Source organism: Neolamprologus multifasciatus, chromosome 12 (assembly GCF_963576455.1).
Source record: "Neolamprologus multifasciatus chromosome 12, fNeoMul1.2, whole genome shotgun sequence".
NCBI classification, from domain to species: domain Eukaryota; kingdom Metazoa; phylum Chordata; class Actinopteri; order Cichliformes; family Cichlidae; genus Neolamprologus; species Neolamprologus multifasciatus.
The window spans coordinates 6,306,011-6,329,863 of record NC_140450.1 but is presented as its reverse complement, the minus strand read 5'-3'; the positions used below and the strand labels follow the sequence as shown (position 1 = coordinate 6,329,863).

The 23,853-nt window shown below is 38.5% G+C and overlaps 2 protein-coding genes and 1 long non-coding RNA gene across 4 annotated transcripts in view; 1 reads left to right on the top strand and 2 right to left on the bottom strand.

The window, feature by feature from the left end:
* Positions 1 to 2,089: 2,089 nt before the first annotated feature.
* On the top strand, positions 2,090 to 3,523 carry LOC146506284 (uncharacterized). The gene is made up of 2 exons (XR_014877314.1): positions 2,090 to 2,303; positions 2,350 to 3,523. It is a non-coding gene; the product is annotated as an uncharacterized LOC146506284 (long non-coding RNA).
* Positions 2,658 to 5,303, bottom strand: LOC146506283 (interleukin-1 beta-like). The gene is made up of 5 exons (XM_085180931.1): positions 5,250 to 5,303; positions 4,733 to 4,958; positions 4,429 to 4,590; positions 4,042 to 4,175; positions 2,658 to 3,894 (listed from the first exon to the last, which is right to left on the bottom strand). Exons 2-5 carry the CDS (start codon positions 4,938 to 4,940, stop codon positions 3,673 to 3,675), a joined length of 726 nt encoding a protein of 241 aa, XP_085037057.1. The 5' UTR covers positions 4,941 to 4,958; positions 5,250 to 5,303; the 3' UTR covers positions 2,658 to 3,672.
* A 13,080-nt stretch (positions 5,304 to 18,383) lies between these two features.
* The window catches only part of cnnm4b (cyclin and CBS domain divalent metal cation transport mediator 4b), a 53,338-nt gene continuing 47,868 nt past the window's right edge, over positions 18,384 to 23,853 (bottom strand). For both annotated transcript variants that reach the window (XM_085180273.1, XM_085180274.1), the window contains one exon: positions 18,384 to 22,555. In XM_085180273.1, the coding sequence (XP_085036399.1) occupies positions 22,298 to 22,555 (258 nt within the window). In that variant the 3' untranslated portion in view covers positions 18,384 to 22,297. The remainder of the gene's footprint in view (positions 22,556 to 23,853) is intronic.

Sequence of the window (23,853 nt, the reverse complement as noted above, 5' to 3'; positions counted from 1 at the left end):
AGAAGATGGATGGAATTGGGTCTACAGATGTTGAACTTGGGTCTGGTGTCTGCTCATATCAAACCACATTTTACCTATTATAAAATGGATTTTGTTGTTGAATGCGGTTGTTAATATGTGCAGCAATAGTTTCTGTTTTTCATTGTATAACTATAACTTCTTTGTATAACTTTATTTCTATTGCACAAAATGAAACGTTCAAGTGCAAACTTCATCCAGGACAGAAACAGCCACAACTTGGGCTCTTTGCTAGCATCTGCACAGGCAGCATGCTAACACAAATATAGCCAAGAACCCAGAGTGATGTTAAAGCTGAGTAAATGCCGATGCCAGCCCAGCAGTCAGACCCTGAACTTCAACAGGTAATAAAAGCAGCTCTGTTTCTACCTGTTCAATCACTGTTGCGATTGCTTTGAGGTGTCTTTGGGCTGGTTTTCATATTTGCCTTGTGTTTTATGTTCATACGTAATGTTGGAATTTAGTCATCTTTAATACAAATATACCTCTTCTTCTCTTTCTGCAGGTCTGACTGGAGGGTAAGAGGTGGTTGCCATGGTGATGGGTGAAGCGGTGTTTCCAAATAAGTCCCAGAAAGCTGCAGAAGAAGAAGCATGAGCTGAAGCGCTGGATCACAGCCAAATAAGAACAACTGTGGCTTAGTATCCTGTTCATCACACATAATAAATTTTTTTTACTTAACCTTCAACTGCTTAATAAATTGAAGAAAATGCACTTTGAGCATATTTTTCTTCTCCTTCTCAAGAATGAACCCAACAGTAAACACTAATACAAAGATGTTTGTCCTCATTAGGATAGGGTTTGTGTCCATGTGTGGGACTGTAGCCTAAGGTTTATGTTGTTAACTGGTAATTATGTGAAAATGGATTTTAAGTCATTCAAAGAAAATAATGTAATGAGTAGTGTAACAAATTACTTTCTCTATGGAGTAATCAAGTAACATGCTGCATTACTTCAACCCCAACACTGTCAATAAGGCTTCGTTTGTTTTAAATAATTTCAATCCTTGTCAGTGGATTTCCTCATAAATAAAAATGCTACAATTATCTATAAAAATAACAAATAACAATGTTTATTTTCATAGTAATTTTCAGGCTTACAAACTGCTTCCCAGAAAGACAAAATAAAAAAAACAGTCGAAGTCGGCTGTGTGTCAGGCAGTAGCTGCACCCAGAAATGCAGAGCTCAGAAGAAAAACTAGAACTAAACTTAAAAGTATGCTGAGCTCAAACAAGGTCAAAAATAATGCAGATCAAAAAGAAGGAAACCAGAATTATACATTTTCTAGGGAAACACAAAACCAAGAGGAATCCAGCTCTGAGGGAGAGCTTGACAAAAGGATCAGAGGAGACTCAGACAATATATGCACACACAGGATAACAAGGGAAAAGGCAGCAGGTGGAAGTATAACTGAAACTAGCCAGATAAACAGATAAAGCGACAAAGGAAGCAGAACTAAACCTAAAGCACATGAGTCAAGAGATCATAAGACGGGAAATACTGAAGACTGAGACCAGGACTAAGACATATGAACTTAAGATACAGACACAAAACAAAACAGAGAGACAAGATGAAAGGAAAAGAACTGGAATAAAAGAAGAATTAACAGAAGTGTCAGCGAAGGACAGCAATTATTTATTTTAGGAAGAGAAACCCAAAGAGGTTCTAGTAGCAACAGGAGCATTAGATTTGTGGTTGTAAACAAACTGTTAAGATTCCAACACAGAATTTAAGATCTATAATTTAGATGCAAATGGTATTAATGAAAAGTTTCAGTCTGGTTTTAAACCTCTATTCCGTGGTTTTGGTTTTACTTGACTTGACTGCTGCTTTTGACACGGTTAACCACAACATTCTTCTATCAAGATTGGAACATGATGTTGGTTTCAAAGGTACGGTTTTAACTTGGTTTAAATCCTATCTCTCAGAGAGGTCGTTCTCTGTTGCTATGGGGCAACACTCCTCGGCTTCTGCCCCTATTTATTGTGGTGTGCCTCAAGGGTCTGTGCTCGGTCCTGCTCTTTTCTCCTTTCACTGTTATGCCAGTGATGTCCAGATTTATTCGCCTTTGAAATCCGATGTGACTGCTTCTTTGCAACATCTGTTCAACTGTTTGCATGAAGTTAAAATTTGGTTGTCACATAATTTTCTTACATTGAACGAGAATAAGACCGAAATCAAAGTCTTTGGTAGTCACACTCCGCTAGACCAGTTAGCTGATGCCCTTGGCCCTCTCGCTAGCCATCTCTCGCTCACTGTAAGAAACCTCGGAGTGTTCCTGGATGGTTCTTTTAAACTTGAGAAACATCTCTCCACTGTGGGAAAAAACAGCTTCTGCCAGTTGCGTCAGATATCTAAAGCAAAGCCGTTCCTTCCTTTATAGGACCTTGAAAAGCTTATCCACGCATTTATCACATCCAGATTGGACGACTGTAACTCCCTCTACTCGGGCCTCACACACTCTTCTCTTTACCGGCTTCAGTTAATTCAAAATGCAGCTGCGCGTCTTTTAACAGATAACTCCAATTTTAGCCAAATTACATTGGCTCCCTGTTAAATATTGTATAGATTTTAAAATTCTTTTGTTCACTTTTAAAATTCTGAATAATTTAGCGCCCAGCTATCGTTCTGAACTACTCCACTTATACAATCCCAACAGAGCACTTAGATCGTCCAATCACAGGCTCCTAGCATAACCTAGGAGAGGTGACCGGGCCTTTGCAACCGTGGCACCCAGACTCTGGAATAACCTCCCTGTTCATATTCGTACTGCCGAGTCTATCAAGTCTTTTAAATCACGTCTTAAAACTTATCTTTTTACTTTGGCTTTTGATTCTAACTAGTTGGCTGTTCTAGCTTGTTGTGTTGTTACCTATTGTTTGTTGTCCTGTTTTATTTGTCTCATGCTTTTACTGACAGTGAAGCACTATGGTCAACATTGTTGTTTTAATATGTGCTATATAAATAAATTTTGATTTGATTTGATTTATATCCAGGTACCTCTAGTGACGCACTCATTTATTAATTATTTTTTTTAATTAAAATTAAATTGTATAGGCTTGTGACAATATATCAGTTTTGGGTTAATTTTTTAAACACTTGGAGTACTAAACATTTATAAAAGCAGGTATAGTACAAGGAGAAGTTCCTCTTATTTAACAGTTATCATGTCATAGCAGAAGTTGTCAATTTAAATTTTTTTATTTTAGATCTTTGCAAGAAACGTATTATTAGAGCTTTTTTTTTTTTTTACACAAGGTGAACAAAAGATTTAAAACAATGTGTCTACTTTAGACAAGAGTGTTACAGTACGTCATTCCATCTTAAATCTACAGCCTTCTCATTGCATGAAAATTTTATAGTACACAGTTTAAACACATAAAAAGACTGGTGTGAAGTTTCAGTCTCACATATCAAATACCTTTCAATCAAATCTAAAGAAAAATAAGACATAAGATATAAAAATGGAAATAAAAATAAATAAATAAATACATAAATACACACCAGATGCTCAGAGAGCACAATGATGCTACCTTGTGATGTAACTTTACATCATTAATTATTCCAATTTATGTACGTAGCACATACTGTAAGAAGGTCAAACTGGAGCGCAAATAGAGCTCCAAAATTCATCTTGGGAATCCTTAATGGGTTTTAACTCTGGCGCTGGATGTTGAAGCTTCTGTAGCGTGGGGCGGTCTCCTGACACACTTCCACCACCTGGTCGTCGTCCTGCGCTGTGCTGATGTACCAGTCGGGGCAGCGGACAGACATGAGAGTGCTGATGCTGCGCCCAGTGTCGCGTTTATAGAAGAGAAATCGCACCATGTCGCTTTCAGCGCTTATCCTTGTCAGACTGTTTTTATCCGTCACCTCCTGAGGAGAGCAAACATCCATGTCAGAGAGTTTCAGTCAACAAAATTAGGCCTGATATCAAATATTAATTCATCTATATGTGTGCAGTGTCTTATAGATTATAACAAATGGTGTGCTTTTCATGTGAGATTCCTGAAAGAAGTTTACCTCCAGGTGGAGGGCTGGCTTGTCGTCATCCTCGTGACAAGACAGATAGAGGTTTGTGCCTTTGATGCCCAGAGCGACAGGCCTGGTCTCAGCGATGGGTGTAGGGTGCGCGTAGGTCGACATGTTCAAGTGCACTGTGGAGAGAGTGATGGATACAAGGTCATTTTAATAAAACATGGCAGCATATGTAAGCAGGAAAATGTTAGAGGCACAATTGAATCAATTTACTAAATTCAAGCTACCTATCCTTTCTACTTTATGGCATTTTAGTTCTTTTCTACTTCATGTTTCTAACAACACAGTTGATGTAAAACAGATGATTCTGCATCAAGAACGATTTTCAACTATTTTAAACTATTTAAACGTCTAAGTGTCACATGTAGTTACCTTTGCGGTCATCACTGCCTCCCTGCAGCATCACTGCATGGAGCTCCATGCTGCTTTGGACCAGAACCAAGCTCCTCTTTTGGCTGTCAGTCACAGTGCACTCAATCTCACCCCTGCTGGTGAACTGAGGTGGTGGACCTGTCCTCGCTATTATACTGTCCTCTGGGAAAAAAAAAAAACAGACGTGCATGGTTGAATACTGTGTTGTTATGCTGTTTTCAGAGAAAAGACATAGATAATAGTATATAACATAATAGTTCAGTGTTTTTCCACTATTTAAATGAAGTCTTGTCTGTGTGATTACCTTCCAAAAAGCTCTTCACCCTGATGGGCAGCAGGTTTTCATCCTGGAAGTCTGTGCTCAGCACTGACCCTAACGTGCTGGTCATTAACCGGTTCACGGCAATGATTAGGTGGGCTACACTCTTCATTGTCACTGGATGATGTAAAACCTCCAAGTCCAGTCCCTTGAGGCTCCATTCCTCAGCCATGTAGCTCATTTTGAAGTCCATCTTTTACTGAGTTAAGATCTGCAAAAGCCCAAAAAAACAGTTTCTATTATACTCACATTCATTCACTCACACATTATCTAAATATGTCTTCTACCTTTTTGTCAGCTATTTTATTTATTTTTGTTTCGTATTGAACCAAAAAAACATGACATTTTTATATAATGCATTAAAGAAATATAGACATTTGCCTCACCGATTTGTGAATTTAATCTATGAATGAAACCTAAGCAAAAAACAACTACACTCTATACAGTATCCTCCTTATAATCTGCTCCACATTAACACTGTCAACAAATTGAGTCAGCTTACCTGTTGAAACCTGTAGTTCAGTTCAGTGTCAGTGAGCTTTGTTAGCAGTTGTCTGACTGACCTGATTGGCAGGAGTTTTATACGTTCCCTCGTCTCCTCCTATTAGGGAATTTCTAGAGCCAAACAAGGCGTGGAGCTCCGGCGCTTTCAGTGATGAAATACTGGAATTACACTAGGTCCCCTAGTATCTAGCAATAAATAAACTATAACTATCACTGAATTATGTTATTTATATTTTTAAGGCGAAAACAATGTTTTTCATTTTTTGAAGTAGAGTTACAATGAACAGTGTGAAAACCCTCACATGCAATATTGAAAAGAGGAAGCTATACCGCTCTCTCCCACAAATCAAAGCAGAATCAACAAGCAACAAAATACTGAAAACTGTACGTTTATATATTTTTTTAGTTACTACATTTAACTCCAGATTTATGATTTTAAAAACAGAATTTTTAAGGAGGTGATTTAAGTATACTGAAGGTAAATAAAGGTGTAAGATTGGCATCTGTAAACTCTTTGTTGGCCCTGTATGAAAACAGTATCAAAGGGTTGAGTAATATCAGCATCTTAAAAGTGTAAGTCATGTGGAGTCACAGTGGGAACAACAGAAAGTACAGAAAGCCGATGAAGCGCATGGCTCGTCACATGAAACCCAACATTTATTTGTTTGAAAGTTGTTATTTTTTCTCACTTATTTGAGCACTCTGTGGGTTTTTGCTGTTATTTTTTGAGGGAAAAAAAATAGGAAGTGTAGTGCAACTGGTGCTATTTGTGTTACAAAGCTGATAGCAAGAATTCTCAACATACAGTCAGATACAGTTTAACGTGGATTAGTTAGGTTGTTTATTTCTCCTGCTGCTTCCTCTGCAGGTGAGCCAAAACCACACCCTGCTGCCCCATGCTCTTAGAGCCTTTTTATTGACTGAGCGTGTCAGGCATAGTTGTCACAGTTGAAATCTCTGAGTAATTTATCAGTGCCTGGGAGGGGAAGGGCTCCACTTAAATATACTGTTTATGATATTTACATCCTGTTGCTTCATGTAAACTTTAAAAATGCTACGATCTTCCGATAAGCTCCAAACAAAAGTTTTCATTGTGTGACTAGTTTTGCAGCTATAATAGGCACACTTGACTCCAGATTTATCATTTTAAAAACAGAATTTTTAAGGAGGTGATTTGAGCATATTGAAGGTAAATAAAGGCTATTAAAACAGTAACAAAGGGTTCAGGTTTGACAGATAATGGTTTTATGGTCCAAAGTTTGGAAGCATATAATGAGTGCTGTGAAATTCTAGCTTCATATAGCAAATACTTTTCAAGATATAGATCTTTAAATGGTCAGCCGACCCACTTTCAGGCTATTTTCCGGCACATTGAAATCTGGGGCAACGTGAATAACTTGAAAACAATTAAAGATAAAAGCCTGGAATTTTCACTGGTTCTTCTTACTAACGAAATGAATCGGCGTGTGTGATCTGGGACAGATAACCAAAAAATAAAAAGAAACAATCCTACAGAGACATACAAGAACACTGTTGGAAAATCACGGTGGAAAAAAAGCAAGAAAAACAAAAACAAATCCCGACTGTGTGTCAGTACCATTAGCCAAGAAGAAGAGACTAAATTAAGCAATAAATAAATACAATTAAAGGAAGCAATTATAGCAAACGAGCATTATGCTGCTGGTTGGCAGTTTCACTTTGCTTTTTCATTTCCTTTATGATGAAATCAAAGGGAAACACGCAGAGAGATGACAAACTTTGGCAAACAGAGTTTGAGGATATGATCCTTGATAACCAGACATGTGTCTTCCACTAAATTATATTAGATTTCATTAGAATGTTTTTTGACATGGGAAGTGAAAGGCAGTGCAGCTGACAGCATTGCTGGTTTATATCTCGAGGATCCTGATTGTGGAGTTTCCTCTCACAGTCCAAAGACATGGTCAACTCATGATCATAAACTGGATGTAAATGTCTATGATTATCTGTGTCAGGGTGTTATCCCTGCGTCTCACCCAGTGTGAGCTGGGATAGGCTCACTGCCATCCAATCTGCAGTTGGGTAAGGGGTTAAGGAAGGTGAATTGAAGGGGTGGGGGGGGTGAGGACCAGTGTTGGTCAAGTTACTTGAAAAAAGTAATCAGTAACTAATTACTGATTACTTCCCCAAAAAAGTAATCCCATTACTTTACTGATTACTTATTTTCAAAAGTAATTAATTACTTTTTGACAACACGATTTACAACCTGAATAGGTGATAAAGCGATAGATCTTTCAGCCCAATTCTACTTTTTCTGCATAATCATCTTACAAAATGTAATCAAATGGAAAAGTCTCTTTTTAAAACTTGTTTTATTAGTTTTAAGCTTTTAACTTTATGCATCAAGCAAAAATTTTATTATATGCACCATTCTCTGACTGGAAGAATTTTGTTTAATATTTAAACCTATTTTCTGCACATTCCAGCACATAAATTAAATATTTTTTGTGTTTACACTCAGTCTTTCAAATAGATGCAAGTAAAACACAGCAGAAAATAAATAACATCAAAGACTAGCGGTCCTGTTGCTCTATTTTCACCTGTAAAGCAGGAGTAGCGTAGGCGGAGGTTTACCCTGGTGCAGGTGTGCAGCGGTCAGTGGAAGAATCCGCGAGTTTCTCTGTGAGTGTCCCATTACGTCGTAGCTACTCGGTGCTTGCTTGGAAGTTTAGGGGGTTTTTTTCGCTGTAAAAAGAAGTTTTCTTCCCACGCACAACGGACACTAATGTTTTTGTCACTTTTTATGGAATCAAACTCAAAGTAAGGTCAGTACTTCCACGCTTTAAACGCTGCACGCTCATACTCTCTCCCGCACTTGATATATGATCCATTGTTGATCTGCACACAGCTGTTGTTAGGAACGTCGCACTCGCTTATGTCACTATCATGAGACATTCTCGCAAAAAAAAATCACGGTTTTAGTAACGCAGTAACGCAGCGTTCCTACGGGAAAGTAACGGTAATCTAATTACCGTTTTTGCAATAGTAATCCCTTACTTTACTCGTTACTGCCCATCTCTGGTGAGGACATGCATGGATTTGCTGAAAACGGTTTAAATTTCACATAAAACTGTAGTTTTATCTGTTTGATATGTGTTTTTGATCCTTTTATTACTCAACGCATCCCACTGTCCTGTTTTATCTCTGCTATGTTTAGTGTGAGTCTTCTTTATACTGTTTAGCATGTGCAGTTTGGCTGTTTCCCCACTCCACTCTAGAAGTTGTGTCTTGCATCTCATCCCCACTGACTCAGTGTGTTTATAAGGTATAGTCCTGTCTTCTCTTTGGTCTTTTTCATAGAGTCCGTTTAGCTCGCTGTACTGCGCCTCAAACTTCTACCAGGTGGTTTTTTTTGGTTGGACTTAACGACCGTTTTCTGTTCTGTCTGTTTCCTCCTGCGCCCTAAAATTTCAGTTCAGGACAGAAACAAACATTTTCTTCACAAACATTTGCAGGAAATGGGATGATGCAGTCCAGTTGTCTTATTTACGTTGTCTGTTTCTTTGGCCTTTCATTTGGCTGCTAAATAAAGAAAAATCTAAATCAAAAAAGCAGCTGAATCAACTTTCTTGCTCTTTCTGCCTTCATTCTCTCTAACTTTTTTATTTATTTTCTTTTAAAAAACGTGTTAACAGCTGGAGTGATTATTTTAAATATATTTGTTATTTCTGATAACAGTATAAACTAAAACGTGCGCACATATTTTAGAATACAGTGTTATGCGAGTATGTGAATTAATTCTAAACCAAAACCAGTTATTTATTATCCTGTAAATTAAATCCTATATTTAAAGAAAGAAAAATGTGAATGTCGTGTTATGTATAAGCCTCTACACTAATACTTAGTGGATATTACCACTGTGTGGCTGTCACTGCAGCCATCACACACTCCCCCTCTTTGGATGTCTCACCGGGACTGCGAGAGAGACAGTCTGCAGTGCATTTATGCTTGTTGGGAATGTGGTTGATGGTGAATCGGAATTGCTGGATCGCAAGGTACACAGCAAATTCAAAAGTGTTAAATGTTTTGGTGTTAGTAGTCTTAGAGTTAATTTTACTCTAAGTAGAGTCACATGCTTTTAATGTAACTCTGAGGTGTAAAATGATAGTAGTTAAAATCGAGTGTTAAAAATGAGTGTTTCTATTTCAAATCTGGAGGTGTTACAATGGAAACATTAACTCTTGACCTCTTAACTCTGAACTCCTACAGGGGCTATGACACTAATAGAGTAAATTCACAGACTCCGCCCCCAGCACGGCTCCAATCGAAGCTGAAGTGAAGTCGTTTCAGAACATTTTGCTCTACATATTTGAGTTGTTTGCCATGCTTGGTAAGTCATTTTTTCAAAGATTGTTTCAATTATTATTATTAGCTTTTACTTCTGTGGCTCTTTGGAGTTGAGACAAAGCTGTGTGAAAGGCATTAGCCATGTTGCTCGCTGATAGCACCGCTCGCTGTTTTAGCTAGCTGAAAGGTATTGTTTTCGGCAAATACCACAGCCTTGAAAAAAAGCTTGCATGTGAATTTTCGGTTAAATTTTTTGGTCAAATACACCTAAAACAATGTCTAGAATGTGAAATGTTGATATAATGGTGCTACTTGAAGCCTGAAAACGATCTCCCATAAAAAACGAGCAAACAGCAGTAGCAGATGTCCTGACTGGGTTCTACGTTAGCATTTAGATCCCTCCAGAGTTTTGTGCACACGGTTTTACATTTAGTTCAGTACTACCTGTTGCCTGTGTCCTTATCTTTTGGGAAAATACTTTACACAAGTAATGTCTCAAAAAGGATTCCTTTTTTTTTTTTTTTTTTTTTTTTTTTTTTTTTTTACTGTGCTGCAATTGATTTGTGCCATTAATTAGTGTCAACTAATTTTTATTCAATCTCCACATAGGATATGCTTGTGAAGATGGAATATGGGGGAGAGCAGAAGTGCGTTGCAGTTCCACAAAGTGATGAATGAAGGACATGCATATTGCATTTTGTATTTATTGAAATAAGTGATGAGAATGCTGTTATTTGCATTTACCAGCTCACCTATGTCAGACCTTTTGATAAACGAAATTCTAATGAAAGTGAGAACATGTACACTGTTACATCTTTCAGAAAATGTTTTGAAATTGTGGTGCACAGTTCAGAATAAATGTTTTTCAAAAACCATTGCGTCATTTTAGTAAATGTTTATTTCCAAAAGAAATTTCTAGAAGTTCAGAACAGTAAAATTCCCGCTTTTTAGAATTAATTAGAAGTAAGAAGAACTCTTACGTAGTTAAACTAAAATACTCTTTGAGAGTTAATATATAAACTCTTAACACCAAGTGTTAAATTATCAACTCCAGAGAGATTTGGTGTTTAACACTAAATCAGAGTTAACATACCAACTCTCCAAAAAGAGTTAAATTAACACTCTCTGGTGTGGACCCATATAGACACTTTAAAAGTGTTGAAATCAAATCTGACAGTGTTAATTTGGACATGCTGGATTTGCTGTGTACCATCGCGTGATCCTGACATTTGTGTCCTTCATCTCCTCTATCCATTGAAGAGCCTTGTGGTTTGTTTCCAATACGAACATCTGTCCCAGAAGATAATACCTAAAGGAGTCCAGGGCCCATTTAATGGCCAGTGCCTCCTTCTCGATGGTTGAGTATCGTACTTCCCTCAGAAACAGCTTGCGGCTGATGAAGGCCACTGGATGACGTTCTCCAAGCGGTCCCTGTAACAGAACAGCTCACAAATTTCTCTCGGAGGCATCTGTCTGAAGAGTGAAATGTCTCTCAAAATCAGGGCTGTGCAAGACTGGGCTCTGTGTTCAGACTGTTCCACCCATTCTATGTAAGGCCACCTGGATTGGCTGGAAGACTGTTTACTTAGCCTGGCAGGGTGAAGGACACTGTCTCAGCTGAACTCTGGACATACACACACACAGAGACAGACATATATATATATATATATATACACATGCAGATGTACACTCATCCCCCCTCCCCCCTCCAAACGCCTTCGACGCTTATTCCCTTGCTGACAGTGGATCAAGGAGACCAGCGCATAGGCTGCAGGCCCGGATGTACTGTCTACATCGGCTGTCTCTCACCCTTTACCCATCCCTGTTACTTGTCATGTGTTTCTTTGGTGTATTAAGAGTTTTTTCATGTGCTTTGTGCAGAGGTGTTTTTTTTCTGTTCTCAGACTGATCTCTCTGTTGGAGCTCAGTCTGGGGGGAGTTATTTTTTTCTCCTTATCTTTCCTCATGTGGTGCATTTTCCATTGTTATACCTCTCTGACCTGTCTTCCCCATGTGATGTTTTTGTGTAATGTATGTATGGTTGGAGGGTAAGATGGCGCCGCCATTGCAGGCAATAGGTCGGCAGCCTTAACATGAAATTTCCCCTTGTGGGACTAATAAAGGTATCTTATCTTATCTTATCTTATCTTATCTTATCTTATCTTATCTTATTCAGAGATTGTCGTAAGTCCTGAAAAGCCATCTTAGCCTCCTCCATCCAGTGGATCCTATTGGGACTTCAGGAACCAGTCAGATCTGTCAGAAGAGCTGCCCTGGCAGAGTAATGATGGATAAACCGGTGACAGAATCCTGCCATACCCAAAAATGATCTCAGCTGTTTTCTGGTCTCTTGCAAGGGACAGGATCCTATGGCGGTGACTTTATTGACTTGAGGTTTTATCACTCCATTTTCAATCACAAACCCAAGGTACTCAGGTTCAGCCTTGGCAACGTTACACTTAGCTGGATTTACCGGCAATGCTGCAGACTGAAGACGTGCCAATACCTTCTCCGGGTGTTCTTCCCAGGTAGAACTGAAAATGACTATGTCATCAAAGTAGGCGGCAGCAAAATCAGACATGTCAGACAGACCAAGACCGGAAATTTCAAGAAAGACGGACATTGCAGTTTGATGAAAGTGCGAGCTGCCTTATGTGTAACTTGCTATACTGAAGGAATATAATCAATGACAGGAAAAAACTAGCTGAGCAGCTACCAAAAGGAAGAAACAAGAACTTTTCCACAAAGCCATTAAGGACGCTGATGCTGCTGTTGAAGGAAGTTATGCAGTTAGTGAATCAATCGCCAAAGCAGGAAAGCCATTCACCCAAGAGCAATTTCCGAAAGACTGCATGTTATTAGTTGTTGATGTTCCTGATGTCCAAAAAAAAGAGGTCGTTCAACAGCATTGCTGTGTCGGCAAACGCTATAAGCCTCTGTGGCAGAGTAGTTTAAAAAACACGACATTTTCAGAAATATTTTTGTTTTGTTTTTTTTAAATTTTGCTACTTGATCACTAGATTGGCCCTCCAGCCACTCTAAGCTGTAAAATTTATTAAAATATAGTAAAAAGTTCAAAATCTATGCAATCCTTTACGTTTTCCACAGCATTTCCAATGAGTCGGACTGGAATGTTTGCTCTGCTGATTCTGGCCCCCGGGCCTTATGTTTGACAGCCTTGGTGTAGGGTTTTGTTAAGTTAACTCCTAGACAACATATAAAGTATTTAGACTGCTGGTAATTTATTATCAGTGATAATTCAAACTACATAAGGCAACAAGTGTGTTTACACATGCTGCTACACAGCAAATCCAGCATGTCCAAATTAACACTGTCAGATTTGATTTCAACACTTTTAAAGTGTCTATATGGGTCCACACCAGAGAGTGTTAATTTAACTCTTTTTGGAGAGTTGGTATGTTAACTCTGATTTAGTGTTAAACACCAAATCTCTCTGGAGTTGATAATTTAACACTTGGTGTTAAGAGTTTATATATTAACTCTCAAAGAGTATTTTAGTTTAACTACGTAAGAGTTATCTTCTAATTAATTCTAAAAAGCGGGAATTTTACTGTTCTGAACTTCTAGAAATTTCTTTTGGAAATAAACATTTACTAAAAAGACGCAATGGTTTTTGAAAAACATTTATTCTGAACTGTGCACCACAATTTCAAAATATTTTCTGAAAGATGTAACAGTGTACATGTTCTCACTTTCATTAGAATTTTGTTTATCAAAAGGTCTGACATAGGTGAGCTGGTAAATGCAAATAACAGCATTCTCATCACTTATTTCAATAAATACAAAATACAATATGCATGTCCTTCATTCATCACTTTGTGGAACTTCAACGCACTTCTGCTCTCCCCCATATTCCATCTTCACAAGCATATCCTATGTGGAGATTGAATAAAAATTAGTTGACACTAATTAATGGCACAAATCAATTGCAGCACAGTAAAAAAAAAAAAAAAAGGAATCCTTTTTGAGACATTACTTGTGTAAAGTATTTTCCCAAAAGATAAGGACACAGACAACAGGTAATACTGAACTAAATGTAAAACCTCAACCTTTTTCATTTTTACCTAAACCGTGTGCACAAAACTCTGGAGGGATCTAAATGCTAACGTAGAACTCAGTCGGGACGTCTGCTACTGCTGTTTGCTCGTTTTTTATGGGAGATCGTTTTCAGGCTTCAAGTAGCACCATTATATCAACATTTCACATTCTAGACATTGTTTTAGGTGTATTTGACCAAAAAATTTAACCGAAAATTCACATGCAAGCTTTTTTTCAAGGCTGTGGTATTTGCCGAAAACAATACCTTTCAGCTAGCTAAAACAGCAAGCGGTGCTATCAGCGAGCAACATGGCTAATGCCTTTCACACAGCTTTGTCTCAACTCCAAAGAGCCACAGAAGTAAAAGCTAATAATAATAATTGAAACAATCTTTGAAAAAATGACTTACCAAGCATGGCAAACAACTCAAATATGTAGAGCAAAATGTTCTGAAACGGCTTCACTTCAGCTTCGATTGGAGCCGTGCTGGGGGCGGAGTCTGTGAATTTACTCTATTAGTGTCATAGCCCCTCTAGGAGTTCAGAGTTAAGAGGTCAAGAGTTAATGTTTCCATTGTAACACCTCCAGATTTGAAATAGAAACACTCATTTTTAACACTCGATTTTAACTACTATCATTTTACACCTCAGAGTTACATTAAAAGCATGTGACTCTACTTAGAGTAAAATTAACTCTAAGACTACTAACACCAAAACATTTAACACTTTTGAATTTGCTGTGTACATTTTCCAACACAAACTCCTTTTTTGGTCACGGACTCTTCCTGAGCACACCAGTTAAAGCCAGTTGAGTTTGACTGCAGCACAGGGTTTGATTGCATCACAGTGGAACTGCAATCACCCAGAAATCTCTGTTGGCACACTACGGCTAATGACATTACGATGAGGTTTGCCCCATAGCTATCATTACTCGTCTCCTTTCTCCACCTTCTAATAGCAGGTCTAGGTGATGTTTCAGACCTGACACTGTTTCTATTATACAAGATCACATTATTCCCTTAGGCTATTTTCACAATTAAAATTCCTGGTGTTGACACAGCCAGTAGCTTTGGAATTTTTCCGGTTTGAAATTCGATCCGCCTTCTACTTCCTTCAGAACTGACTCACATCATTCCTACATAATACAGCACGCTCTAGCAATAACGAACAACGGACAGTACAGACGAGTGTGTAATCCATGCTTCAGTATCAGTTTCAGCTGATAATCTCTTGTATTAGACAACTTCTCAGAATCATTTCACACCAACAAGGAAGGAGGAAAGAAAAAGATATAAGCAACTTCCAGTAAAATCTAGTCTACAGCCACTGTACGTAATCTACTTAAATAGTGTTCGAGGTGACACAGCTCCAACTACTTTATTAATGTATTTCCATTGTAGCAATACCACGTAATGTTGCAAAAATGACAATATGAAATTCAAAAAAATGTCCTATCAGTGTTTATGCAAATGAATCAAGTTTAAAGCAAAAGAAGCTTTTCTCTCATGTTTCCAAAGTGACTGCATCTTCATTAGAACTGACAACATCAGACTTTAGTCTTAAGACGCTCTTGGGCTCTTTTTAATGCTCCAACAAATTTAACCTCAATTTCTCGACTTTACGTTTTCACACAGGAATTAAAAGTATGTTGACTCATTCATCAGCTGAAACCTTCTTTCTTCATCACTGCCTTTCCAAAGCCTTACCCCTCAGGGAAAATTTTCTCCCACTACCGGTGCAACAGGAAACATCAGATAATCATTAAAATTAAGTGCTTGTGTACAACAGATGACTGGTGAACTACAAGGAAGAGGAAAATTTCAAGCCTCAACAGGCTCACCACAAAGTAATTAGCCTTCCAGGAAACTTAGGAATACCAGAACAAAACCTGATTTGCCCTAATAAGGTTACGTTTAAAAGACATTAGACACCAATTCAGTATGGTTTCAGTGTAATTCTATTGGTCATTAAAAAAAAGGGGGAAATGTATTCTTTCATCAATACCGGTTAGCCACAACATTAAAAGCTCTGATCTGAAAATATCACTGATCATCTTGAAGAAAAATCATTATAAAATAAATACTAATAAATGCTGGAGTATTATATGAGATTAGCAATATAGGACACTTTATTTGAGTTTCCATATATTCATGCGTTTAGAAGTGGAACAACAAACAGTGTTTTTGGAGAATAAGTGACTCAGATTTTATGTTCAAGTAGCTGCACAAAAAAGGTGATCTGTGTGTGTGTGTGTGTGTGTGTGTCTGTTTAGACATCTTTGTGGGGACCATAAATTGGAACGTTACTATACTTGTGGGGACCAACAGTCACTTATGAGGACAAAAGTGCCTGTCCTCACGAGCTTGAAGGCATTTTTAAACTGAAAATTTGGTTTTAGTGTCAGGGTTCCAATTATGTTATGGTCAATTAGATGTCCTCATTAAGATAGCAAAACGAGAATGTGTGTGTGTGCGCGCACCATAGCCTGGGTGAATCAGGTGTGTATAGGTACATCCAAAGCGAACAGCATTCTTCAAAGGTGAACGTTTTGGCATGTGGTGAAATGCTGAAGTGTTGCCGTTGAGAGTGACGCGGCTACAAGCAATAAACAGCGAACTGGGGAGAACCAGTTTTTTCCAGCTGAACACTTGAATGAAGTTGGGAGTGAGAGGGAACAGTAGGCCACTCTGTATAAATGAATAACCTCCTGACAGCCTGGTGTGTGTCTTTCTGTCTCATTTTGTTTGTCTACAGATTAATCACCATGGGGGCAATTGCAGGGGTGTCACACAAAAGGCTAAGAAACACAATCAAGGATCGTGTAGTTAAATGTCTTTACATTGGCATAAAGTGGAGTTTCACTCATGTAAAATGATTAATTATTAAAGTAAAACTTTGTTTTTACATTTTTTAGTTGCATTTTACTCAAATCAAAGTCTAACTCTGTTTGTGATGGAAAAGAATGATTTTTTGAGTGTTATTGTGGCTTCAACTATGATCATTTAATTTCTTTCCAAGTCAGAAGAAGAAAACCATGGTGACCAATACCACAAAGGGCTCTTTGGTTTTACTCTACTCTTTTACTCTACTCGTTTCTACTCATCAGATGCAGATGTGATAAATCCAGACTTGTGCTTCTGAAAGCTCTGAAAACTATAGTTGGAATTATTGTAAAGATTATGCACCATATCCTAACCATTTAAATTCAACCATTCAAAACCAAGTGTATCATTTTTGAAATGCAGGTTTTTAAGACTTCTACATCATCAGTTTGATTTCTTCCTCCTGAAAAAATGTAATAAAAAAAAAAATGCACAATGCATTTTAAATAATAAAGGCCTGATGTAGTAAATACGATACAAATGTGAATTTCTTTTTGCAAATTCATATTTATTTATTTTTTGTATTATCAAAAGGCTCCAAAAATAGAATTTTCTTCCAATTGTTTCATGGTTCATGGCTAATAACTAATATTCAACATTGCTATCAATACATTTTTCAAAAAATGCCTCTCTGTGCAAAATGGGTTTAAAAACATAAACAACTGTGGGATACTGTTTGTCTGTGATTTGAACCGCGGGACAAATCGTGGCAGGATCAGCCTGATATTATTTGTATCCCGCTGTAACTTTACTGTATATGGAGCTAACATCTCCAAAATGTCAGGAGTAGTTAGTCAAGAAGTGTTTGTGAACTAAAAATCAAGAATGTGGGATTCTGTTTGTCCGTGATTTGTTAGCCCAGCGCTGCTCCCGACGCAGGGAAAACCAATTCTGCAGGGGAGACCTACCTTGGCATTTGTGCAGGCGAAGCCAAAGGGAAGATTTGCTTCACCATATTTTCTTGTCTTTGGCTTAGAAGGAAGTTGGTTTGGAAACATATTTGGCGATGCTTCATATCCTGCTTTGCGTTTGTGTGGGAGCCCCGTCAAAAACCTGTCCATTATGCTAGCAGTGTCCAAGTATTCCTTTTTTTTTTTTTCATACCGCCCCCCCCACAATGGCTCTGGGCCCCCCCCCCCTGCAATGGCTCTGGGCCCCCCCCTAGGGTGCGGGCCCTACACTTTGGGAACCTCTGAGCTAGAGGAATACGTGTTTGATTGCTGAGGCAATGTTTTGTTTTTATCAAAAACAAGAAGTAAAATCTGTGAGTCAGTGGTGAAAAATTAGATTTGCATTAAATATATTTATAGCTTTAAACAGTATAGAGGACTAATAAGCGTAGTATTGTATGTGTCCATTATTGGGAAATAAATGTCAGATCAGCCCCAGAAACAAAACGAAACAAAACAAAACAATCACAAAGCTCTGTAGAGAAATATATCTCAGGTTTATTAATAACTTTCTTCATTTTCAAAACTCATTAAGACAGAAATTATAAAACAGTATTTACACCTTGTGTCTATTTATATTTTTAAGTTAAAGCATGCCAGAGAGAATGAAGGACAATCAGTATTTTTTCCCAAATGCCAGTCGCTCCATTCGCTCTGTTCCCAAATTTAACTCGAGACAAAAAAAAAAAAGTTATTACCACAATCACTAACAGTGTTCTGAGGTACAAAAAAACAAAAAAAACCCCATTATATAGGCACTGACAAACACATTCACGTGCACCATAATGAACCCAAACCCAGAACAATTTAAAGCAGGGGGTGTGGGATGGGGGGCCACTCCAACATGAACATGGAAAAAATATACAGTCCTTTGAAATAGGAGTGTGTGTTTGCGTGTCTCTGTGGTGTTTAAGTAAAAAAACAAGGAAGAAAAAAGAAAAACAGGAATGAACACACGAAAAAATACAGTCATTAGAAAGTAGTGAAGCCAACACAGCAGCGAGAAAGTCCTTTAGCTTCTGTGCGGACAGGGGAGTGAAATTATTGCAGTCACTTGATGAAGTCAGTGATAATATGATTATGAAATTCGGGTTACTGGCAGCATTGTGACACAACTGTGTGTTGTGTGCTGCTTCTGTTTTTAAACCACAAAAACTGTGGACTCTTTGAATCTTTGTCACTTGCAAAATTCTTACTTGTTGCTTAAAAGACAAGAAATACAAACATTTCTTGGAAACGGTGTAAAACATGAGCACATGAAGCTAATGCAGATTCAAAAGTAGAACTAGTGTTTACTCACTGGGGTTTGTCATTAAAGCGTTGGAGGGGCTGCTGGTTTTCTTTCACTATTTGATTTAAATTGGTGTCAACTAAACTGGATAGTTGATTGATGAATAAGTAAATAGATGACTTCGGTGACCATTTATTGACAATCTTTCCCATTAGCGTTATCTAGTGGCATTTTAAGTGTGAAAAAAAGATGAAAAATCTCACTCATTTCCCTTCTAAATATATTTCCATGTGCTCAAATACATTCACAGCCTGCTTGAAATGCATTTCCCCAAAACTGTTTAGCTGCAATATTTGCACAGAAAATGCCAGCCAACAGCCACAGCCTCTTTATAAGCAGCATCAGTGCTATACTTTAGTCTTTGGTAGGCAGTAACGTGCAATTAAACCTGCCAAATAAATGATTCAAATATACAAGTCACACTCACAAAGCATCTAGTTTGGTGCAAAAGGTTGCAGGTTTGCCAACTGAGACATAAAATGCATCATCTAACATTGAAATGTTAGAGCAGGGGTGTCAAACTCAAATACACAGTGGGCCAAAATTTAAAACTGGAACAAAGTCGCGGGCTAACGTTAATATTTATTGGAAAAAAAAATCTTCCTCCAGATATAAGAATGAATCTTTTCTTATGGACTCAAACATGTTTTGCTGAAAAACTGAATATGGAACAAGCAAAGGTTAATACTAAACAATATATATATTAGCTGTATAACACCAGTAGGTCAGCTCTAATAGTAATTCGGTATGGCTTCACGGGCCAAATGTAATTAGGCTGCGGGCCAAATTTGGCCCGCGGGCCAGAGTTTGACACCTATGTGTTAGAGGATCACTTTTGTATTTGGTGAAAGAAATAAAATAATAATAATTTGTGAAACAACATTAAGTCAACTACACGTAACTACGTCAAAAATGTTTATTTTCTAAAAACACAAAAATTCTAATCATGTGCTGCACTTGCTGAAGTTTTGGAAATTTATTGACCTCTCTGGCCTTTCCCACCACCGCTGAAACTCACTCGCATCACTTCAACAAGACAGGAAATTCCACAATAACGGAAATGCTTTTGGTTTCAGATTTCCTCATCCAGAAAACAAGTAGTAGTAGATTAGTAGATGTAGTAATACTAATTTATTCAAATTTCAAAATCATTTTTGCTGCTGGGTGTTATGTTAATGCTCCCGATCTCAAAAACCGCAACAATAAAAGAAAAATAAATTTTTTAAATTAACACCAGCTCATGATTATCTTTCCTTTAGCTTGCTTCGTATCATACTCCTGGTGTCCTGCATATCCCAGAAGACTTGGTCACATCTGGAAGCTTGTTGCTTGTAAAAAAATCTTTGCTACTCAAAGATGACAGAAAAAGTAAAGGCGGTGCAACCATAAACTTTATATTATCTTCATCTTCAATGAAGTTGTGCATTTATTTTTACTGTTGACAACTGGAGGAACTGCGAGCTCAAGGACTGCCAACCTGTTTATCAAAAGACAGCCACGAGCTAATGCATTCACAATTTTACTCTAATTGGGACCTTGTTTTACTAAACAAACATCAAATTACACTAAATAAAAAAGTGAAACTTGCAATTCAGACTGCAAACTCAAAATTAACCTTTTTGCTGTGGTCTTAAAGTAGATTCATTTCCTCATAAACTTTTATATAATTACATTTTCTTTGCAACCAGAGAAGTCACCCCCTGCTGGCCATTAGAAAGAACACAGGATTAAGGCACTTCCACATTGGGCTCATGTTTCAAACCTAAACACTATGACCATCTTTTAAGTATAGCCTAATAAAAAGTACCAAAAAGTGAATATCTGTTACATGTAGTTGTTAGTGTGGAAATAAAATTCTACAACGGGTGTCTTAAAAGCAGCAGAGTATCACAAAATAAAGAAATACCCACGAAACACGGCTGTGCTCCTGTTAGAGTTCAGGGAAAGAAAAAGATTTTCAGATTCTCCTTTAAGACGTTGTCTGAGCGTACAGTAAAATATAACTGGTAAAATATAACCAAAAAACAAACAAACACACAAACAAACCTGACAGAATGTGGCTAATGTTGCATTTGGAGACACAAATACAAAAACGATGTTAGAGTGACCCCCCTTTTCCTACATTAAAAACTAAAAGAAAACCCGAACATAATCACTGAATGGAAAGAAACATTTTAACATGTAAAATCTCCCAAAACGGTGAAATAAAATTGCATTTTCTCCCCTTCAAATCAACACGAATATATACACGCATACACAGACATTAAACTCAATAAATAAACTCTCAGATTTCTTAAAGTATTTTCCAGTCAGGAGGTGATCAAGCGTCTCACTTTTGGTTTCTGCTCCCAACAAGTCTCATGATGGCCAGTTTTGGTCTCGTACAGGCAAACTCACGCACAGACACAGACTACCCATCGTCTTTAGAAACAAAAAAAACAAAACAAAAAAGTAGGAAAGGATTCTTTGCTCTCGAACGCCTTCGTCTCTGCAACCCATCTAGAAACTCCACGTCTGTCCTCGGAGGAACATAATTAAAGGTGACACAGATATGGCATTTGGAGAGCAGGGCAGCCACAGTTAACGTACCCTACATAATTAATTTAACACATTCAAAATATTCATGTTGATTGTCTAGTTCACAATACAGACTGGTGGTCTATCAGCGGCAAATCTCTTAACAACTCTGGGATAAAGGCTCTGGGCTACCAGCTGTTTCTATGCAGGAAACAAGGAAGAGAAAATATATCTCTATAGATAGAAATCCACCCCATCCCCATCCTCATTTAACCACAAAATCCCCCCAATAAATATCTCACTATAAATTTCTATGGTACACATATTACTTTGTGTGAACTCCGCAGACATGCTCGGGTCGTCTTTGTCCTCTAGCTGTATGGAGGAGGGGGATGCAGGCTGCTACACATGCGGCGATGGGCTGGTTTGGGGGCTTTCGACCACACTTGCTTTTACATACATCCGGAAATGAGGAGGAGGGCGGAGTCTCCCTGAGTCTCTGATTAGGGACAGTGATTTAGAAGCAACGCACACTCTTTCTCACACACACTACACCACACGCACTTAAATAATCGGTAACACCTCTGAACGAGAAATGGAGGAGCTTTCTGGTCCAGACGAACAGGTCCTTCAGATCAAGAGGCATGTGCAAACACTGACGCGATACTCGTTTCTGTCGCTAAACTTCCAACGATCGGTAGAGGTGTGGAGACTTTGGTATGTGTGTGTACACCGATGAGCCCAAACATTATGGCCGGAAATATCCTGTTCATCCTTTAAGCACAGTCAAAATGTTTTGGCTCATCAGTGTTTGCGCGATTGTGTGTGTGTGTTTAATCTTTGCATATTTACACAGTATGCACGTGGCTTGACTCTTTGGGCCTCATCAGCTTGTGCCTGCATTCCCACTCACACAAACACGCGCACTCACACACAATCCTCCCCTCCTCGGCATACAACCGGGCGTAGTAGTGCACGTGGGCCAATGTAGGAGTATGGAGGGCTGGTACCAGTGGAGGCTGTCAGATTCTGTTCTCCACTGGGCTGTGGTGGTTGCCTGTGTGTGGCGAGTTCTGCTCGTTGAGGAGGAGGAGCGTCGTCTCGTCCGGGCCGTTCTCCGTAGGGGTGGAGTCTGCTCCCGGGTCCGTAATGGTGGTGTTACCGATGGTGGTGGGAGGCGTCTGATCCATGCGAATAGTGTTGTGGCTGCTCTCGGGGGACTGCGGCGTGCTGTCCAGGCGAGATGCCATCAGGCCGTTCTGGTACTGAGCTCGTGTGATCTGAAAAAATGAGGGATAATGAGAATAGTTATCATTCTTAATATGTTAGCAAACACCTGCACAGTTGTATTTCTAGCAGTTACTGAGTACTTTTAAAACTGCATGCCAACAAAACTTTTCAGAACTGTATGTCCTAGAAATGTCAATTTTAAAGACCAAAGGTGTGCCTGCATTTTAAACAGACTTTCTGTCTGACTTTACAAGAAATTGTTCACTTTCAGTCCAGCATGCGTCACAGGATAACGTCACTGTGATGTCTAACTGGATCAATGTAAGGATAGTGCAGGTGATTTATCCAGGAAACTCTGTACTTCTTTACTGACAAAGAGGCTAAAGTGAATCATTCCCTTTGTCTGCTGCATGTGATGAAATGTTTTTCCCTGACGCTGCAAGGAAATGTATGTTTCTGGTCAGTCCATCTGTTAGACTTTTTCCCTCTCACTATATTGACTGTGGGACATCACCACAGCACTGCCATCGTTCACCACACTTGCTGGAGACTTCTGCAAAGAAAGCTGCACGCTCAAATCCATCTGTATCAACTGGGAATCTCTGAACTCCATTGAAATGCTGGTAAAGACCCACACAATCACGCATTTGTCACCAAAGACACCATTCCAGAAGCTGTGATGTCACTTCTTGCATGCACATCTGTTTGTGAAGGCAATAATGGCGAGTGTAAAACAAGTGCAATGCTTCGCTGATAGGTCAAAGCCTTATATTTATTTTAAATGCCACCTGATATAAAAATCAGAACTATTTGCAGCACTAGTTCCCAGAGCTCCTACACTTTTGAGAACTTCATAGACCCATGTCTACATATTGTAGCTGTTTACCGTCAGCAGTGTCACAAATCTCCAGAAAAACTGGTAACATAAGCTCATTTCATTCGCTGTATTGGTGTAGGTCCTTTAGCTTGGTCTGTTCTGCAGAGAAGAAAATATTTATGATATATTTCTTTGCAGTGATGCGAAACCAACCGTTAAAAGTGTCCACTGCGGTTACGGTCTTTGCTTCTAATATATGATTTTGATGCATTTCTTCCTCTTCAACCCAGTTTCCTGTTCAGCAAGCTTTTCACCCAGTAAGAATGATAACAATTCATAGTCTAAGGAGCTTGGAAAGAAAAGCGCCTGGACTTATTTAAGTTGTTTGAAAACGTTTCACCTCTCATCCGAGAAGCTTCTTCAGTTCTAGGGTCAAATGGTGGAGAGTCCCAGATTTAAGCTCTGTGGGAGTGACCCACCGAGAGGTACAATGGACCCCCTAAAGATCCTCTAACTAATCATATGAGCCAA

Coding starts and splice junctions, on each gene's coding strand:
- LOC146506283 (XM_085180931.1), bottom strand. CDS start 4,940: ATGGACTTCAAAATGAGCTACATGGCTGAGGAATGGAGCCTCAAGGGA. Junction 4,176..4,428: donor AGGCAGTGATGACCGCAAAG/GTAACTACATGT, acceptor CTCTCTCCACAG/TGCACTTGAACATGTCGACC. Junction 3,895..4,041: donor AGCCAGCCCTCCACCTGGAG/GTAAACTTCTTT, acceptor TGCTCTCCTCAG/GAGGTGACGGATAAAAACAG.